Raw genomic sequence first — 16,843 nt, 5'->3', positions numbered from 1 at the left:
TGCCTCGAACCCCCAGAATCTACACCGATCTCTCACCAGATTCGACCAAATAGATCGCCCTGACGTTCCTCGGCGACACACGAACCCCATCGTGACGTTCAGATGTAAGAACGTGAAAGATCACCAAGAGGCGCGCTACACCCTTCGTCTTATGATGTCAAGACCATATCAAAGAGCACAAAAGGAGGACTGCGAGCAAAAGGAAAACGGGGAAACCAGACCAAGCCCCGGCCTTCCAATCAGTCTCTCTCCTGCTACTACTCCTCTGCTTGATCCGCCATGAATTTGACGTCACACGACAGACGCTTGTGGTGCTTGGTGCGAAGATCCCCGTTGGGCAAAAAACGTACAAAGAGGGAAAATGCTCACGCGACACCCTCGCCGCGAAACACCCGGAGTCAGAAATAGCTAGTATTGAGCAAGATGTTTTGATCGTACGTGCGTCTATTAAACCAAGCTCGACATAATTGTCGTCTTCTGTTCGGATGCGGCTTACTCACTGCTCTGACGTGCCTAATTTATGACATTCCTTATCCAATGAGTCCAATGTGTCCATCCAAATGTGGTCCTTGGTGCAATACCGACGGATTGGCCAGCAGGTCGAGCACGAATGGCAAAAGAATGGAGGAAAGCAGGGCCACACCAATAAGCAGAGTGCGTTTCAAGATCTCGAGGCTGTATCTACACAACAAAGTCTGAACAGATCCGATGGTGTCAACGAAGAGCAATCCTCCGAAGCACGCACAGAACCAGACAACGGCAGGACCAGAGCGGACGGCAAGATCGAGGTCGACACCACAGACGACAGTGACCCCATCGACCCTCGCAATTGGCCGCTCCTCGCCAGGTGCAAGAACATCGCCATCCTGAGCCTCCTCATATTCTCCCAAGGGTGGGCCAGCGCCGCAGACTCGATGGCAAACTCGCGGATGAGCCAAGACTACGGCGTGAGCAAGGTCGCAGCCAACCTCTCCCAGGCGCTGTACCTGTTGGGGATCGGATCTGGATGCCTCTTCTGCGGCCCGCTGTCCGAGACCGTGGGCAGGAGCCCGACGTACCTCGCCGCGACCTTTTGTTATCTGTGTTTTGTGCTCGGGACGGCGTTGACATCGAATCTTGGGGGAAGGATCGTTTGTCGATATTTTGTTGGTCTCTTTGCCAGTGCCACTTTGGGCATCAACGGCGCCAGTGTGAGTGATCAGTTTCGCCCCGTCAAGAGGGCGTTTGCCTTCCCCGTCATCGCGTGGGCAAATGTTGCTGGTAAGGAGGGACCTTACTTGCTCTTCAAGCTCGACTGCTAACTCGGATGGCACAGCTCCCATGCTCGCGCCCGTCGCGGGAGGATGGCTGGTCCAAAATCGCAACCTCAGTTGGCACTGGACTGACTGGGTGACACTGATCATTTCCAGCTTCGCCTTCATCGTGGCACTCCTCTTCCTGCCCGAGACATACCTCCCGGTTCTGCTCGACTGGAAAGCCCGTCATCTTCGCCGTGTATCCGGCTCACCCATGTACGTGTCGAGGCACGCCGAGAGAGCATCCCTCCTCAAGCGGCTACGCGAGACCCTGCCCATGACGGTGATCTATTTCTCGAGCGAGCCCGTCGTGGCGGTGCTGGGTGGATACCTGATCCTCGTGTACATCCTCATGTTCAGCTTCCTGTCCGGCTTCGACTACATCTTCAAGGAGACGTACGGTCTATCCGACGGATTGACGGGGTCGTGCTTCGCCTCCATCGCCGCGGGATCCAGCTTCTTCACGCTGTCGGCGCCGGGGCTCTTCCACCTCTCACGCGTGCACACGCACTACGTTCCCCAAGCGCGGATCACGCCCGAGTACCGGCTGTGGCCGGCGATCGTGACGGCGCCGCTGATGCCCGTGTCGCTGTTCTGGCTCGGCTGGACAAACTACGCCAGCGTATCCGTGTGGTCGGGCCTCGCGGCCTGTTTCTGCTTCGGCCTCGTCGCCACCGCCCTCTACGTAGCCACCTACGAGTACATCGTCGACAGCTACACCAAACACAGCGCCGTCGCGCTCGCCAGCATCACCATGGCCCGCTACCTCGTCGCGGGGTCCATGGTCATCGCCGCCCGCCCCATGTACACGGGGATCGGGGTTCACTGGACCATGACCCTGCTCGGGTGCACTGGCCTGCTCCTGGCGCCGGCACCGCTGATCTTTCGACGGTACGGGGAGAAGTTGCGGGCGAAGAGCGCATACGCAGAATCATAATATGCTGCCTGTGTAGTAAATAGGATTTGTTGCTTTTCATTTTTTTTTTCCAATGATATTCTTTTATTCGTTATGACTCTTTTTTTTGTGTGTGTGTTTTTTGGTGAGAGAGAGAAGGGGTGGTACATCATTTGCTCGAGCGTTGCATGTACATGTCAGGATGGCAAGCGACTTTTTCTTGCAACAAGTAATTTGTCCATGGGGCGGGTTTGTCCGGACACATTGATCAATCCAGAAAGAACAGGATACGCTGGGTGAACGGTTATTCATGACCGATGGGGTTTTCAAAGCCCTTTGATTGGGGATTATGGTATGTACCGAATACAGCGAACGGTTATTGTGGTATGTGTGTGTTGGCTACGGTTATCATAGTACATTTACATTTGTAGATACTAAGGTGAATGGAAGGAAACACTGGAAACTGGAATGTTATATCAAGCTGTATCGCTGTTGTGGCCTCAGGCTGCTGAGGTTGACCCTATTTCTCCCGTGGAGGATGTGGATGTGTTGGTCGTATCTAGATACATATACAGATACAGACTTGATTCTCTGCATCGAATGGATTCAACTGTTGATTCCAAGTGACGGCAAGACACCTCTCCGCATCTCATCGATACATTTGCCATGATAGTAGTCTGTCTTTCTGTTCCTGTGCGAGTACTGCACAACCTAGGACGAGCCCGTAGCAGAGCCGCCCTTGCGACCCGCCTCAGTGGCACGTTCACTTCCTTTCTCGAACGATCCACTCGACGCCTGACCGCCCTGGGAGGCAATCTCTCGCTGCAAATGACACGGTACCCGTCAGTTCATGCTCAACTCAGTCCAAGGACGATGTCTGACAAGACAATGCACAGATTCCGCATCACAAGCGTGAACCAATGGCAAAGGTCAAAAGGGGATATATGACGGAAAGTACAAAACTCACCTGCTTGTCGGGATCCATGCTGGCGAAACCGCCGCTGTGGCTGGCCTGGCCGCCCTTGGAGGCGATTTCCTGCACCTCCTCCTTGGGGCGGTTTGCGAAGTTTCCGGGGTTTGTGTTGTCGGTCATTTTTGGAGGGGTGATGTGTGGTTTGAGTTTGATGCGTGTGTATATGTATGTGAGCTCTGAGTTTCACAAGTGGATGGTTTGTTGAGAGGTTTGCTTCGATAAGTAACAGCAGAGAAAGACAAGTCTATTATATAGATAGACAGACAGCCTCACGACTTGTCACCGCAAATTTGACGTCATGACTTTGTTCCACTTGGTGTCATTTCCTCCACCTGGTGCCTGTATATGTCACTGACAATTGTGGACTGGACAGGGTCTTCCAGGAATAAAGGCGCTGATGGGTCTGAATAGGTGTTGTTTGCGGAGTACTTTTCCAGCCATCGAGAGCGTCGTGGCAGAATCGGCCTGTTGCTTGTTTCCTCAGGGTTCCACGTCCTCTGTGCAGTCAAGCTTCAGTTCTTGATCGCGTGTTGACGTCAAGATTGTGTAAATGATGAAGTACCAGCGGTGCCAGAAAGGTGTCGAAAGGCTGTGGGAATCATCGACATGTCAGATCGACGGTCGTCCTTCTGTTTCTGGTGACTGATCTGCAAGAAGTCCCCAGTCGGAGAATATACAGCCTTACCGAGAGTCAACGGCGGCCAATCACTCAGCGGGTAACCCCTGACACATCTCCAGCCTGGCGTAGGTACCAATATCCATGTTGTTTCACTCCTCTTGTTGGCCTTTCTTGTGGGATGAGACTCGTTTGCTGCACCAGTAACCCTCCAACCGCGTATGCGGTGGACAGAGGAATACCAGAGACTCATGATGAGAGCCAGACGTCCTCAACCGCAACCTCAGACTGGTTCTTAGTGCGATGTCACAAGAAATACCTTCCGGAGTGTCTTTCCGGCTAAGATGTCATTGGACGCCTTGTTTCCTTCATGGCCTGAGTGAGCGACGTGTGGTAGCCACTTCCGCTTCCCCGTACGCATGGTCCGGTGTTTGACCACATTGAGTACCTGGGTATCTCTGCGTGGGGAATCAGGAAGCCCAGGACGATCAGACATGTTGTGACATCATCCCTGGCCCAGGACCACCAGTACGTCAATGACTTCGCATCTTACCCAGACATCGACGACCCCCGCAGAAGTGAGATTGCATCGTCCAGTCCACCATGGTGACAACTCGGGCCAAGGATAGAGCCCAAGTTCAAGAGGCTGGGGCCGTCGACGAGAAGAAAACAGGTACCAAGAGACCACGCGACGAGGCTCTCAAGGCGAAATCCACTGAGCCAAAAACGAAACAACGAAGGAAGGACCAAGTCGCAAAGGCAGATGAGGACAACACCAAGGATGCACGCAATGACAGTTCAATAGATGACAAAAAGTCGACCCCGAGATCAAAGGGAAGGCCCAAGAAAATCAGCAGCCCGCATAGTCAGAAGATCGAGAGACTTCTCCAGCATTTCAACGCCCTTCCTCTCTCCGACACCAACCTTGAACAGCCAGCCAAGGCAACTCCTGACACCGTTTTGGCACTGCTCTTGAATGCCATATTGTCTTCAACCCGAGTGTCACATAACATTGCGGCAAAAACGACCGCCCTCGTCATCAAGGCGGGATATCACAAGCTTGAGGTCCTGAAGAAGAGCAGCTGGGAGGAGAGGACCGAGGTGCTCACGGAGGGCGGATACACGCACTATCGGTGAGTCGTACAGTTGTCGCTACACAGGGCCTGTGATCGGGATTCTAATTTGAGGAATGGTGCAGGGAAAAGACGGCAACGTTTATGGGACAGCTGGCGGAGCTGGTTGAGGAGAAGTACGGTAAGTATGATGCCTCATGTCTGGGTAGATTACCCTATGACCTTTTGTGCCGGCCCGACTGATGCTCGAGCAGACGGCGATCTGAACAATGTTGTGAAAACCGCATCCCAGGATCGGAACAAGATCCGAGCGGAGCTTCAGAAGATCAAGGGGATCGGAGACGTCGGCATCGACATCTTCTTCACCACTGCGCAACACGTGTGGCCATGCCTCGCGCCCTGGATTGACCCAAGGTCTCTACAGACAGCCGAACACATTGGACTCGGCACCGACGTGCAGGCGTTGTGGGAGGAGGTGGGCCTGAGCCCAGAGTTGATGTGTCGGCTGGCATGCGCTTTGATGGATGTGAGGCTAGAGAAGAAGGAGTCGGAATGGATGTGAGGCGTGAGGTTGAGTGAGAATAACGGCCTGTGGGCAAGCAATCAGTGCGTGGAAGTCATCTCGACTGCTGTTGGGTTCGCGCCATCTCCCCAGCGCGTATAGTGGACGGGAGCAGTCGAAGCACGTGGTGATAACGACAAGTTCCTTATCAACCATGTTGGCACATCTGCCATGGTTGCAAGTAGTCAACGTCGTAGCGACGTCTGTGGTATTATGCAGGCCATGTCGATCGGTCGATGGATGGTAGACTCCGAATCTTGCGGTGAGTCTCGCTTGACAGCGGGTCTGGGAAGAGACCATGCGTGAAACTACTTCCCTTGCCTGTCCACCTGTTACCAAGTCGATAAGGTGGGATACATATAGACACACTATGTAGAAAATCGGTGCAGAATCTGTCCAGCAGGCGATTCCCACAGTGAAGCCGACATCTGGAGTCATGGCCGAGAAGACTTTCCACTATGAGCAGCGACGCCTGGAGAACGATCTCGTCGCCCTCGTGCCATTCGAGGTATGTACCGCACATCACTTCTACAGCGAGAGCCATGTCAAAGTCGTCTTGCTTGGACAAGGGAGAATCTGACTCGGCTGGCAGCCTGGTGTCCACACGGCGCCTTTTGTCGAGATGATCAAGACCTACCCAGACATGTTTACGTACATTCCCTTTCCAGTCATAAACGACGAGGCCGACTTCTTGAGAAAGGTATACGAGGGTATACACGCATCCCCTGCAGACTGTCTGTTCGCAGTGATGGACAAGGTCGTCTCCCCGGAGGCACTGGACACGAGCGCAAAGTTTGCCGGTGTTGTGTCCCTGACAGCCACGAACCCCGTCAATGCCGTCACCGAGGTTGGTGCAATGATCTTTCCAGCGTTCCAGCGCACCCACGTCGCAACAAATGCTATAGGACTCCTCCTCTTCTGGACGCTCGATCCACCCTCGACAGGCGGTTTAGGGCTGCGCCGCGTTATATGGCAATCACATGCAGGAAACGACGTATCTCGAAGAGCTGCTTTGAGGATCGGATTCGAGTTTGAAGGGATCGCGAGGTGGGATCGCGTATTTCCGCGTGGTAAGGTGGCCCTCTCGGCAGAAGCCCTTAGATTGAGGAACGGCACGCATGAAGAACAGCCCGGGAGGCACACCGCTGTCTATTCGATCGTATGGGACGAATGGGAGGACAAGCGACCCAAGATTGCGGCGCAGATGGAGAAGAGAAAATGAGCCTGATGTGCTGTCAGTGCTCTCATCCTCGTCTCTTAAACAGGCTCGATCTTTGAAGCCCATAAAAGAGTCTATAGATGCCACAGAACACAAATGGCTCCGCCCACTCTGCACCTTCGAGTCGCTTGGTTGCGGGTTGTTTGGTGGAAATACCAATGCCCAGTGCCAAGAGCAGGTAAATCGACGCCCAGCTCAGCCCACTTCCGGCCTAGGGTGATGCTGCCCGCTCGTCGTGGCGCTCTTTGCCAAAGGCAGTTATGGAACTATCAAGTCACTTCAAGGCAACCCTTATCGTCTTGAGCCCCTGGCGTGATGTTGCCTGGGCTTTTAATTCGCTCAAGCACGCAAGTCCACGAGCTACACCTTATGCACACTTTGAAGAGATCCCTACAGGTTCGCACCGAGACGTGTCAAGGCGCCAGCGCGCAAAACCGGTGTGCAAATATCCCTGGAGTTGCTGCAGCGCGAACAAAAAATGATTAGAATCCTGAGCCACAATCGGACCACTCACTACGGTTTTCACACCAACCTGCATCCAACCTTTGTGGAGTCGACCAAACACAAGGCAGCACGTCACCACGCAAGAGCCTCACTTCATGTAGCCAAAAATTCGTTCAAACAGGACTCATCGGCCAGCGCCAATGGCGTCCTACCGGATTACGCACTATCGAGCCTTTTTGTCAAGCCATGCAGCAGCCCCGAACCACAGCCCCCGGTCAAGAGTACTCTAAAACGGGGGGAATCTCTCGATCAGGCTCCAAAGTTCACGAACGGCTCGTGAAGCAAGCCCACTATTTCCTTACAGACCTTGGACACTTTTCGCATCATTGCTTCAAGCACGAGTAATCATGTTCAAGCTCGAGATGGCGTCACTGTATCAGAAACTACACGAGAACGAGATCCGCGTCCTTGAAATGCCGGCTAACGGAAAGACCAAGCCCGTCTGTTATAAACTGAAGCACATCACTCTTGGAAGCGCAACACAATATCAGACACTAATATATCATCCAACCGAATCTTCGAAAGTTGAGATCTCCATCGACGAGGACAGGTTGGAAGTCACTCAGAGTTGTAAGCTTGCGCTAGAGGAGCTCGAGAAGAAATCAACTGGAGGACATGCGGCTCAGATGGTCTGGGTCGCCGAGGTTTGCATCAATCATGAGGATCCTGTCGACAGGCAGCATCACGCATCGCTTGTGCACCGCATCTCCAAAGAGGCTCAGCACCACAACATTTGGCATTCTATCGAGACTGAAAACTGCATCACCGAAGTTGAGAGTCCTTCTAGTCTTGTGCAGATTAACGAAGACGACTTGGCCTCCCCCTCCAATTGGAGCAAGTTTTTTCAAAGTTCAGACAATTCAAGGGAGTGGCATACAATTTCATCCTTCTTCGCCGATTCAACAACCGGCCTTGAGCCCCAAAATGGAAAAGTTAGCCCTCTTCACGCCGGAGACCCTTATGAACTCAAGTCGCTTGGAAGCGCAATTGCTTCTTTATTCAGAAAGCCCACAGGTCAGGTCGCTGCTCTCAAATTACCAGCAGAGAGGGCCCGTGGGCTCTTTGTCGGGATGATTGACCACGCTGGCCACGGACCAGTTGATTCTAGAATGATTCTTCAAAAACATCTGATTCTGGCTGCAATTCTTGGGCTGGGGTCGCTTCTCGCAGAGGGCTCCAGAAATCTCGGTTCGCTGGAGGCTACCGTACCGAAGGACCAAGGGCAAGATACTGCACCACTGCCCTGTCTAGACACGTCTTATCAGCATTTCATCATTCCGCCCGCTGACTTGATCCGCAGCCCGCTTACTTTGATTGCAGCCCCTCTGCAAAACCATCGAGGATTTCAAATGCACTTGCAACATCTTCTCATCAAACTTGAGATCTCACAAGAGGAGATGAAGCCGACCAGGGAGGACGAGGACACTGAAAAGGCAAGCGAGGAAAACAATAGCCCGGGAGATGATAATGATCCTCTTCCCGAATCTGTCGCCCTCCCCGACGCGACAGATGAGGAACTTGCTTTTTTGGAAGGTGTCGACCTCGACCAAATCCAGGATAATTCTCCTTCTCGGCTAGACTGGATGAGAATGAAGAGAGAAAACGGCGAGGAAAACATCTTTTTGGACCGATTAATGGCAATGACAGATCTCGAGGATGTGAAGCGACACTTCTTGAAGACGAAATGCACGCTAGATACTCTGCGAAGGCAGGGCGTCGATACAGCATCTGAGTGTTTCAATGCAGTGTTTGTAGGACGTCAGAAAGTCTGTGAGTCTCTCCTTCCAATTGACCAAGCGCCAGTCGAAGCATCGCTAATATATCTGTTCCAGGCGAAGCCGTAGCAAGGCTATATGCTCACTTCCTCATATCCATCCACGCGGTGCCAGGCGATGAATTGATCGAGACGACAGCGGGACAGTATCTGGAAGAGAGCACATATTCTTACGGGACTCGACGCCGTCCTGACCAATCAGGGGTAGGATATCTGCGAAGTCTACATCGACCGAGATTAACAAAGTGCTAGGTTTTCCTGATGACAAACCCCGACCGGCTCGCTGACGCCAGCGATGGCGATGATTACACTCAGAAGCTACGCAATGAGATGGAAAAAAGTCGGGGCAAATTCATTTTCCTATATACGTGTTTTATGGAAGGCAGGATGGACTCGTTTCTCGAGTTTGAAGACGTTGGGAAAGAAATACCTCACCGTGTAAAGCTCGACAGCGGCCTGGGGAGAGATAACGCGATAGACATGCTAAGTGAGCTGCTCGAGAAAAGATTTCCGAAGAGAATGCAAATCGAGGGGGGCATTGAGGGAGAATTCTCTCGCTTGCTGATCCATCGAGCCTATCGTGGCGACTGGAAGAGAGGATTCGCATCATTGGAGATTATCTTCTCAGAGGTTTGCAGGCGACAACTCGACCGCATAAGCCAAGCACGAAGGAATGGAGAACGCCCAGACGACTTTCTGATAACAAAGGAAGACGTATTGGGAACCGAATCGCCCGACCCGCTCCACGAAATCCCAGCGTGGAAGGAGATGATGGAGCTGGCCGGAATGGAATCGGTCAAAGAATCAATCCGCAGTCTTGCTTCTTTGGTCCGGATGAATCGCCAACGGGAGTTGCAAGATCAACCTCCCCTTCGAGTCGGGCTCAATCGTGTCTTCCTGGGTCCACCTGGGACAGGAAAGACAACCGTGGCCAAATTGTACGGCCGGATCCTTGCAGATCTGGGGTTACTTTCGAGCGGAGAGATTGTCGTCAAGAATGCAGTCGACTTTATCGGACAATATATCGGCTGGTCGGAAGAGGCTGTCAAGTCCGCCCTCGAATCCGCCCTCGGCAAAGTACTAGTCATCGATGAAGCCCACGTATTGTATCCCGGAAAGCGATCTCACAGGGGGAATGCCGGTGGAGATGTGTTCCGAATTGCAGTGATTGATACGCTCGTCTCACAGATACAGAATCTTCCCAGCGAGGATCGCTGCGTGGTTTTGATAGGGTACAGTGAGCCAATGCGAGAGATGTTCCAGTACAGCAACCCTGGGTTGGCGCGACGCTTTCCTCTGGATGACGCTTTCCGTTTCGATGACTTTAGCATGGAGCAGCTCACTCGCGTTCTGGAGCTGAAGCTGGATAAGCAAAAGTTGGCGATCACTGAGCAAGCCAAAGACGTCGCTCTACAACGACTCGCGGCGGCCCGAGACCGTCCAAATTTTGGGAATGGAGGTGAGGTTGACAACCTTCTCCATCACGCCCTGACCAGCTCTCAACGGCGAATATCAGCGAATCCTTCTTTCGACCTCTCCACCCCACTCGCTCTTCAGCCGGAGGATTTCGACGCCGATTTCGACAGGCTGTCCGACTCCGAGAGCAGATTCAAGGAGAGTTTCAAAGACATCGTGGGGTGTAAGGAAGTCATAGCAAAGTTTGACGGCTATCGAAAAAGCGTTCAGGGTATGCGAATGTGTGGCAGGAATCCTCGATCTCATAACCTCATCCCGCTCAACTTTGTGTTCAAAGGCCCGCCCGGCACAGGAAAAACGACCATGGCGCGCAAGGTCGGTAAATTGTTCTACGATATGGGCTTCCTCTCCTCATCCGACGTGGTGGAGTGCTTTTTCTCGGAAATCATCGGGGAAGCTCTGGGTCAGACCGGCCCGAAAGTTGTAGCAGCCCTGGAACGAGCTCTAGGCAAAGTCTTGTTCATCGATGAGGCGTATCGGCTGGCCCAAGGAGATTTTGCCACGGACGCAATCAACGAGCTGGTCGACTGCATGACCAAAGAACGGTTTGCCAACAAAATGGTCATTATACTGGCCGGCTACGCCGAGGGAATGGACAGCCTGAGGGAGATCAACCAGGGCTTCGCCAGTCGATTCGCTACCGAGGTTGTGTTCGACCATCTCCCGCCGGAACACTGCATTGGTTTATTGCAACAATTCCTTGCAGGTTTTGAAATTCGAATAACAGGAATTGAGCAAGATTCGATCGAAGGGAGGATGGGACTGAATCATCTATATCTGCTGTTTAAGGACTTGAGGGAAACACCTTTGTGGGGGAATGGTCGTGACGTGAAAAATTTGGCAGACATAGTTGCTCACCATGTGTTTGTGTCCCGCACCACGATGGATGCATCACCCGCCCACTTATCCATATCATGTAACGAGCTACAAGTAATTATGCGGCAGATGTTGGTGGAGAAAAGGGGCAGAAAGGTATAGCATTGCTCAGCGCCTGTGGGAGGCAGAGTCTACCTAGTTATAGCTTCCCTATCATTGACCGCGTGGCAATTTGCGGAAGAAGTTTCAGAATAGCCCGAATGGACATGCTGACACCTTTGCACTCCAAGCTCTTGTCGATCTTGTTGCATTTCGCCAGGAGAAATTCAGTCTAGAATTGCCCATTCGGCTACGTATTCCCAGGTACCCAGCGAGCCAGATGACAAAATAAGTGGCACGGCGAAGTAATGACCAAAATACTCCGAGGTCATTCTCTCTTTTACTCGAAATTTTAAGTATAAAACTCTAGAATTTTTCTCCTAGACACAATCATGAGTATATAAGCTATATAATGATACTAATATTAAATAATCATTCCTAAGAAATGGTGATAGAAAAGTATCTCAGGATTCTATAGGGGTAGCATAGTACGGTCTGACTAGGTATTTAGTATGGCGTGGCGTGCCACTTATTTTGTCATCTGGCTCGCCAGGTACCGTGGGGAACCTCTGTTGCCCTGACCTATCGGGAATGTTAGCCGAATAATTTCCACCGCTGCACACAACAAAGTCTCAGGCGCGCTAGATAGATTTCCTTGCCTAATCAATCAAGTTGTTCAACTCACAACCTCGATTTTAATGACAACGGGCAACATCATCGAATGAATAATCGCAGTAGATTTGACACTCTCAATGCGATGCGGAAGGAAACCGTCAGATTGCCACACATTTCGAGGGCCTTCTTCTTCTCGGTGATACTACTTACAACAACTCGCCCGCCTCCTCGACGCACAAAGGAGACTCTCCTAGGGCTGATGATATATGCACGTGGCTCATAATCAACATTTTACACTCTGTAATTTGGAAAAGCAAAAGTAGGATACATATCATCCGCCCGATTTCGCGCTCTACTTCCTGCAGTGTCAGAGCCGGGAAGCTTGTTGAGAAATCAAGTGGCAGCCATTTCCCGGGCACTGCGGCAGGCCTCATCATATTACACTAGGCGGAAGTCTTCCAACTCGTCCAAACATCGATCACCAGTAGTGAGTTCTGCGATAACCTCACCCTCCATAACGCCATCGACATCTACCGAGCATGTGAGTTGAGGTCCAATGGAAGCTGCCAAGTGATAACTTACAACATTCTCCGACGACCAAGTAAGCATCAAGCTTTGCGTATCTTCGAAGTACGATAGGTGCTTTGGCCCCTAGCAGCACAGCGACAATATCGCCATCTTCTGAAAAAATTGGAACACGAGCCATGAACCCTTTGTCCGTAGCGCCGAATTTGAACTCATTGCTCGAAGGCGCCAAAGCTAAGTTGATGTCAGTCATCGATATTGTCTCGGATTCAGCCTTGTTGCCATTTGTTTCGACGAATCCCAAGTCGAACATGTCCTCCAGCAACTGAGGTGTCATGCCGCAAGTTCCCTTACTGCCATCCTCATTCCGTCCCGCAACCAAAGTCCGAATGAAGGCTTCTTGCTGATCTTTTGGACCGCCGTACACATTGCGAGGATGGCTTGCGGTCACCCAAAAATCCCACTGACGTTTTAGGGCAGGCTGTAAAGACTCCTTTTCAGCTCGATTCGTCGTCTGAACTCGTCCAAGGTTCACACCATGCACAATTAAGACACTTTCATCGTTCGGGAAATAAAAGTACGGTTTACTGCCGCCTGCCTTGTAGTGGCAATTGTCGGTACGTTTCAATAGAAGATTTCCGTGTTCCAAGTTCCCCTGCCTCCAGTCCGGAACCCATGAGGGAAGAATTACCTCGGAGATCGTCTTCAGAATAGCATTGCCTTTCGAGCAAATATCACCCGCCGTCTTCTCAACGTCGAGAGGCCCAGGAGGCGCGCCGGATAAATCCTCAGGCGATTCTGACGCGTTTTCTGTTCCTTTCTCGACATTCCCGGGATTCTGAGATGTAGCAGAAGTTGCTGTGGCTACTTTATTCGAATCGCCGGTCCCTCCGACTTTCCCAGGTCCTGGGCCGGAGGACTCTTCACTAGGCTCAAAAATACTGTTCTTTAATCGGTTTATTGCATCGCCAAGTTGGGTCATAGCCTCCGAGGCCTTCTCTCGATGAGAACCAAGTATGTGTCGAGGAATGAGATCTGGCCTACAAGATCGCAGCTGAGACCACGAGTCTTGGGCCTTTTGGCACGTAGTCAATGTCATGTTCCGAAGGTTGAGGAAGTCTTGCAAGTCCAACCCAATTTTGGCCAAAGACTCCTTCAACAACTCCGCTCCTCTCATCGTTGCACTCTGGTCGACGGCATCTTGTGGTTCATCGCGAACCAAGGTATCTAGCATGAACAAAATCATCTTCATAGAGTTTCCGAGCCGCATCATGCAATGAGCGCAGTGTTCGACGGTGTCCTGGATGCTAGAACGATTGGAAGTGATTTTCCCCGCAGCAGAGCCTCTTTGTATGTTTTCGATATCGTCCAGGCCACCCTTTTTAGATGCATTGGTTTCCACACATATTGCATCAATCTCCGTTATAGACTCAGTAACTTGCTGTAAAGCCTCCTGCAAGTTTGTGACCATCGATCGAACATCCCATAGATCGTTGCTCTGAGAATCAAAAGGGGAGTTCTCTCTTGGAGAGGGAAGGTCGGAGATCAAGGCTGCCCTGGCTAATGCCGCCTCGAAGTCCAATTTAGACTGGAGTTCGGTCAAAGACGACCAAGCTAGAGACGGCTTGCAGGCACTAAGAAAGTCAAGTGTCTCATCCTGCTCAATGACAAATTTGACAACATCCTTATAAACCTCAGGCATCCTCTTAGTGTAGTTTGGTTCGAAGCCCTTGTGGTCCACAAGGTTAAGAATCGCGTAAACATGGTCCCTTGTATCGGTAGCACGGAACCGACGCAGTCGTACTAGCCCTTCCAGCAAAGACGGCCTTTTTCCGAAGGCGATGTCGTGGGTAAGGTCGGCGTATTGCTTCAAAAAAACGTTTGCTCTGCGCAGGGCCCTGTCGGCCTCGTCTAGATTGTCGAGGTGCTGAAGCACCTCCGATCGGCTAACCCACGCCATTAAGGCATTCCAGCTGGTCCTCTGGGAGCCACAGCAGAGAATCGCATGCGATGCTGCCACAATTTCTTGAATGATCCACACTCGAAACCAATATGGGCGTTCAAATAAGGGGCCTAGAGCTTTCCAGTGACGGTCGAAATCTCTGATCCTGAGCGTCGTAAGAAAGCCCCACAGATCCAGATTAATGTACTCCATCTTGCTCTTGCCGATGGGAGCACCGGGTTCGAAGAATGCCACTTGATGACCGCCGGATGTCCATGCAACCGCGCCTGCAACCATTTTTTCAAGGCACTGTAGTAGTTCCATCGCCAGATCACTATCATCATCTTCTTCTCCTAGCCACATGAACACGGTCATTGCATTGGCGTATATTTCAGTCATCCGTTTGACTTGCGACATTTTCTCCTGGTCATTCTTCTGGTCGATGCACAATGCATCCACCCACAGAGATATCTTGTCAGTCGGATGACGGATCCTCCGGAGCCCCATGAACAGGTTCGGTGTGACCTCCACTGGTTTATCGTCTATGTAGACTGATTTATGTGGGATGGGACCTCCCCACACATATGAGAGGGCGTGGTATGTTCCTGGTTCGAATTCGCGGTGGTGCAGCTCGCATCGTATTTCCGCTCCCACATCAACGGCAGGAAGGATATCGAGAATTCGAATGTGCCCATCATCGAGGGGTGCGAATGAATACATCCTTGGCGAAGGGCCCTGCCGGTGATATGTACGCTCTATGCAAAACGCGGTGGAAAGACGTCTTACACGCTGTGCATGCGCACAATTTTGAAGATTTCACAGCCTGTTTTGGCACTGTTTGCAGGCTGCCTCAGTACTTGCTATGTAGTAATGAACAGGTGCCTAAACTACAATACTTGGCACGTACACGAAACCAAGGGATATCGCACGCTCTCCAATCACTCGCTGGAGGCTTCCAGATACGGGCCGGGGGGGCCGCAGGCAGTCATCACCACCGCATATAGCCTCGAATACACGTCGCTATCCATCTTCAACGGTCTGACATACTCTTCTAATCCCTTTTGGCCAAGACGTGGGAATTCCCCTCTCAATCGGGAAGATGATGCCGCCCTATACCGCGAGTCCTTGGTATTCCATACCCTCCTTGCCTAGGGACCTTGTGTATACCCTCACACTCTGACTGCGGAGCATATTCTATACTGGGTAACCATGTTCGGTGCAGTAGTTGGAGAGATTCCTGATGTTGCAGATCTGGCAGACATACCTGCACAACCAGTGTTCCCACCTCCGCAATGCCCGTTGGTGTAAGCCGTGAGCGAGTGTGATCTTTCCAAGGTCCAAGCTCTTTGCGATGATCCAGAGATGCGAACATCAGAACAGGACAAACGTGATGCCATGGAAGCCGCCGTCCTCCAGAACTGTGCCTCAATCGTCTCATTTCTCCTGTCAAAAGGAACCAAGCCAACTACGGATGCCGTTTGTGCAGCCATCGACCAAAAAGGAGCGTTCAATTCTTGAAGCTTTCTTCGATAATGACGCCAGCCTCTTGAACAAGCCAATCTCGGACAGCTTCCCACCATTCCTGGCGTAGGTGCCTTTAGAGTCCCATGGTGTATATTTATACTCATATTAACGTAACTTGGGAAATCCTCGATCCCGAGCTTACTTTATGGTTTCTTCACAGAGGAGCCGATCCAAATGCGCGGTGTGGATACGACATAACGCCACTCTCGATCGCAGCTCAGAATTCTAGTTTGGAAGTCATCAAACCTCCTATTTGGTCATGGAGCTTCGGTACGTTTCGGGACAGCCGCTCCATTACGCGGCGAGACGCAAGCATACCGATCTAGCAATCATCGAGGCACTTGTTGTACGAGGTGCTGACGTTGACGAGATCATGTTCAAGAGCGACCCTCTCGCTTACCAACTATTTCGGGATTTTAGCCTTGTAACGGCCCTACATCAAGCTACGGCCGATGGGAATGTTGCCTTGATACCACTTTTTATCGCGCAATGGGGCCGATCCTAGCATTCGCGATTCCTGTGGGAAACTTCCCGTCGACCGTGCCGTGTCAAATGGCCACGAAGCAGCGGCCAACGTTTTTCGACGCCGGGGGTATCCCTCAGCGAACCTCTGAGACATCAACAGGCTGGCCATTTACGCAGAATAATGTTCACCCACACATACAATGAAGCGAGGCAATGCGCACACGAAGAAGGAGGGAGGGGGGGAGGGGAAAGAGAGAAATAAGGGTCGGACATTGGATTCTGTACCTGGTAGACTGGGACCAGGGGTTTACCAAGTGAAATCCTCTTTCCATGACTTGATCCGGTGTTCTTTTGTTGATTGTGGATCGAAGTGGTACCTAAGATAACTATAGTGAGGTTGTCAATACCACAACGACTCCAACCCTTTGACTTACACCACTAGAAAGTCGACCAAAACGAGGAACCCGCAA

General features: G+C 51.7%; 4 protein-coding genes across 4 annotated transcripts; 3 read left to right on the top strand and 1 right to left on the bottom strand.

The window, feature by feature from the left end:
• Positions 1–560: 560 nt before the first annotated feature.
• On the top strand, positions 561–2,232 carry AYO21_11495 (hypothetical protein; the record flags this gene model as incomplete). Its single annotated transcript, XM_022661386.1, has 2 exons — positions 561–1,260; positions 1,316–2,232. The coding sequence occupies 2 exons, from the start codon at positions 561–563 to the stop codon at positions 2,230–2,232; spliced, it is 1,617 nt and encodes a 538-aa protein (XP_022506295.1).
• Positions 2,233–4,382: 2,150 nt separating this feature from the next.
• AYO21_11494 (hypothetical protein) lies at positions 4,383–6,636 on the top strand (the record flags this gene model as incomplete). The annotated part of the gene is made up of 5 exons (XM_022661385.1): positions 4,383–4,912; positions 4,978–5,033; positions 5,107–5,378; positions 5,791–5,922; positions 6,007–6,636. 5 exons carry the CDS (start codon positions 4,383–4,385, stop codon positions 6,634–6,636), a joined length of 1,620 nt encoding a protein of 539 aa, XP_022506294.1.
• An 848-nt stretch (positions 6,637–7,484) lies between these two features.
• On the top strand, positions 7,485–11,111 carry AYO21_11493 (hypothetical protein; the record flags this gene model as incomplete). Its single annotated transcript, XM_022661384.1, has 4 exons — positions 7,485–8,907; positions 8,970–9,115; positions 9,164–11,032; positions 11,094–11,111. The coding sequence occupies 4 exons, from the start codon at positions 7,485–7,487 to the stop codon at positions 11,109–11,111; spliced, it is 3,456 nt and encodes a 1,151-aa protein (XP_022506293.1).
• Positions 11,112–12,355: 1,244 nt separating this feature from the next.
• On the bottom strand, positions 12,356–15,104 carry AYO21_11492 (hypothetical protein; the record flags this gene model as incomplete). Its single annotated transcript, XM_022661383.1, has 2 exons — positions 12,356–12,447; positions 12,500–15,104. The coding sequence occupies 2 exons, from the start codon at positions 15,102–15,104 to the stop codon at positions 12,356–12,358; spliced, it is 2,697 nt and encodes an 898-aa protein (XP_022506292.1).
• Positions 15,105–16,843: the final 1,739 nt, after the last annotated feature.

The sequence above is a fragment of the Fonsecaea monophora genome (genome assembly GCF_001642475.1).
Source record: "Fonsecaea monophora strain CBS 269.37 chromosome Unknown Scaff163, whole genome shotgun sequence".
Classification (NCBI taxonomy): domain Eukaryota; kingdom Fungi; phylum Ascomycota; class Eurotiomycetes; order Chaetothyriales; family Herpotrichiellaceae; genus Fonsecaea; species Fonsecaea monophora.
This window is presented reverse-complemented; position numbering and strand designations above follow the sequence as displayed.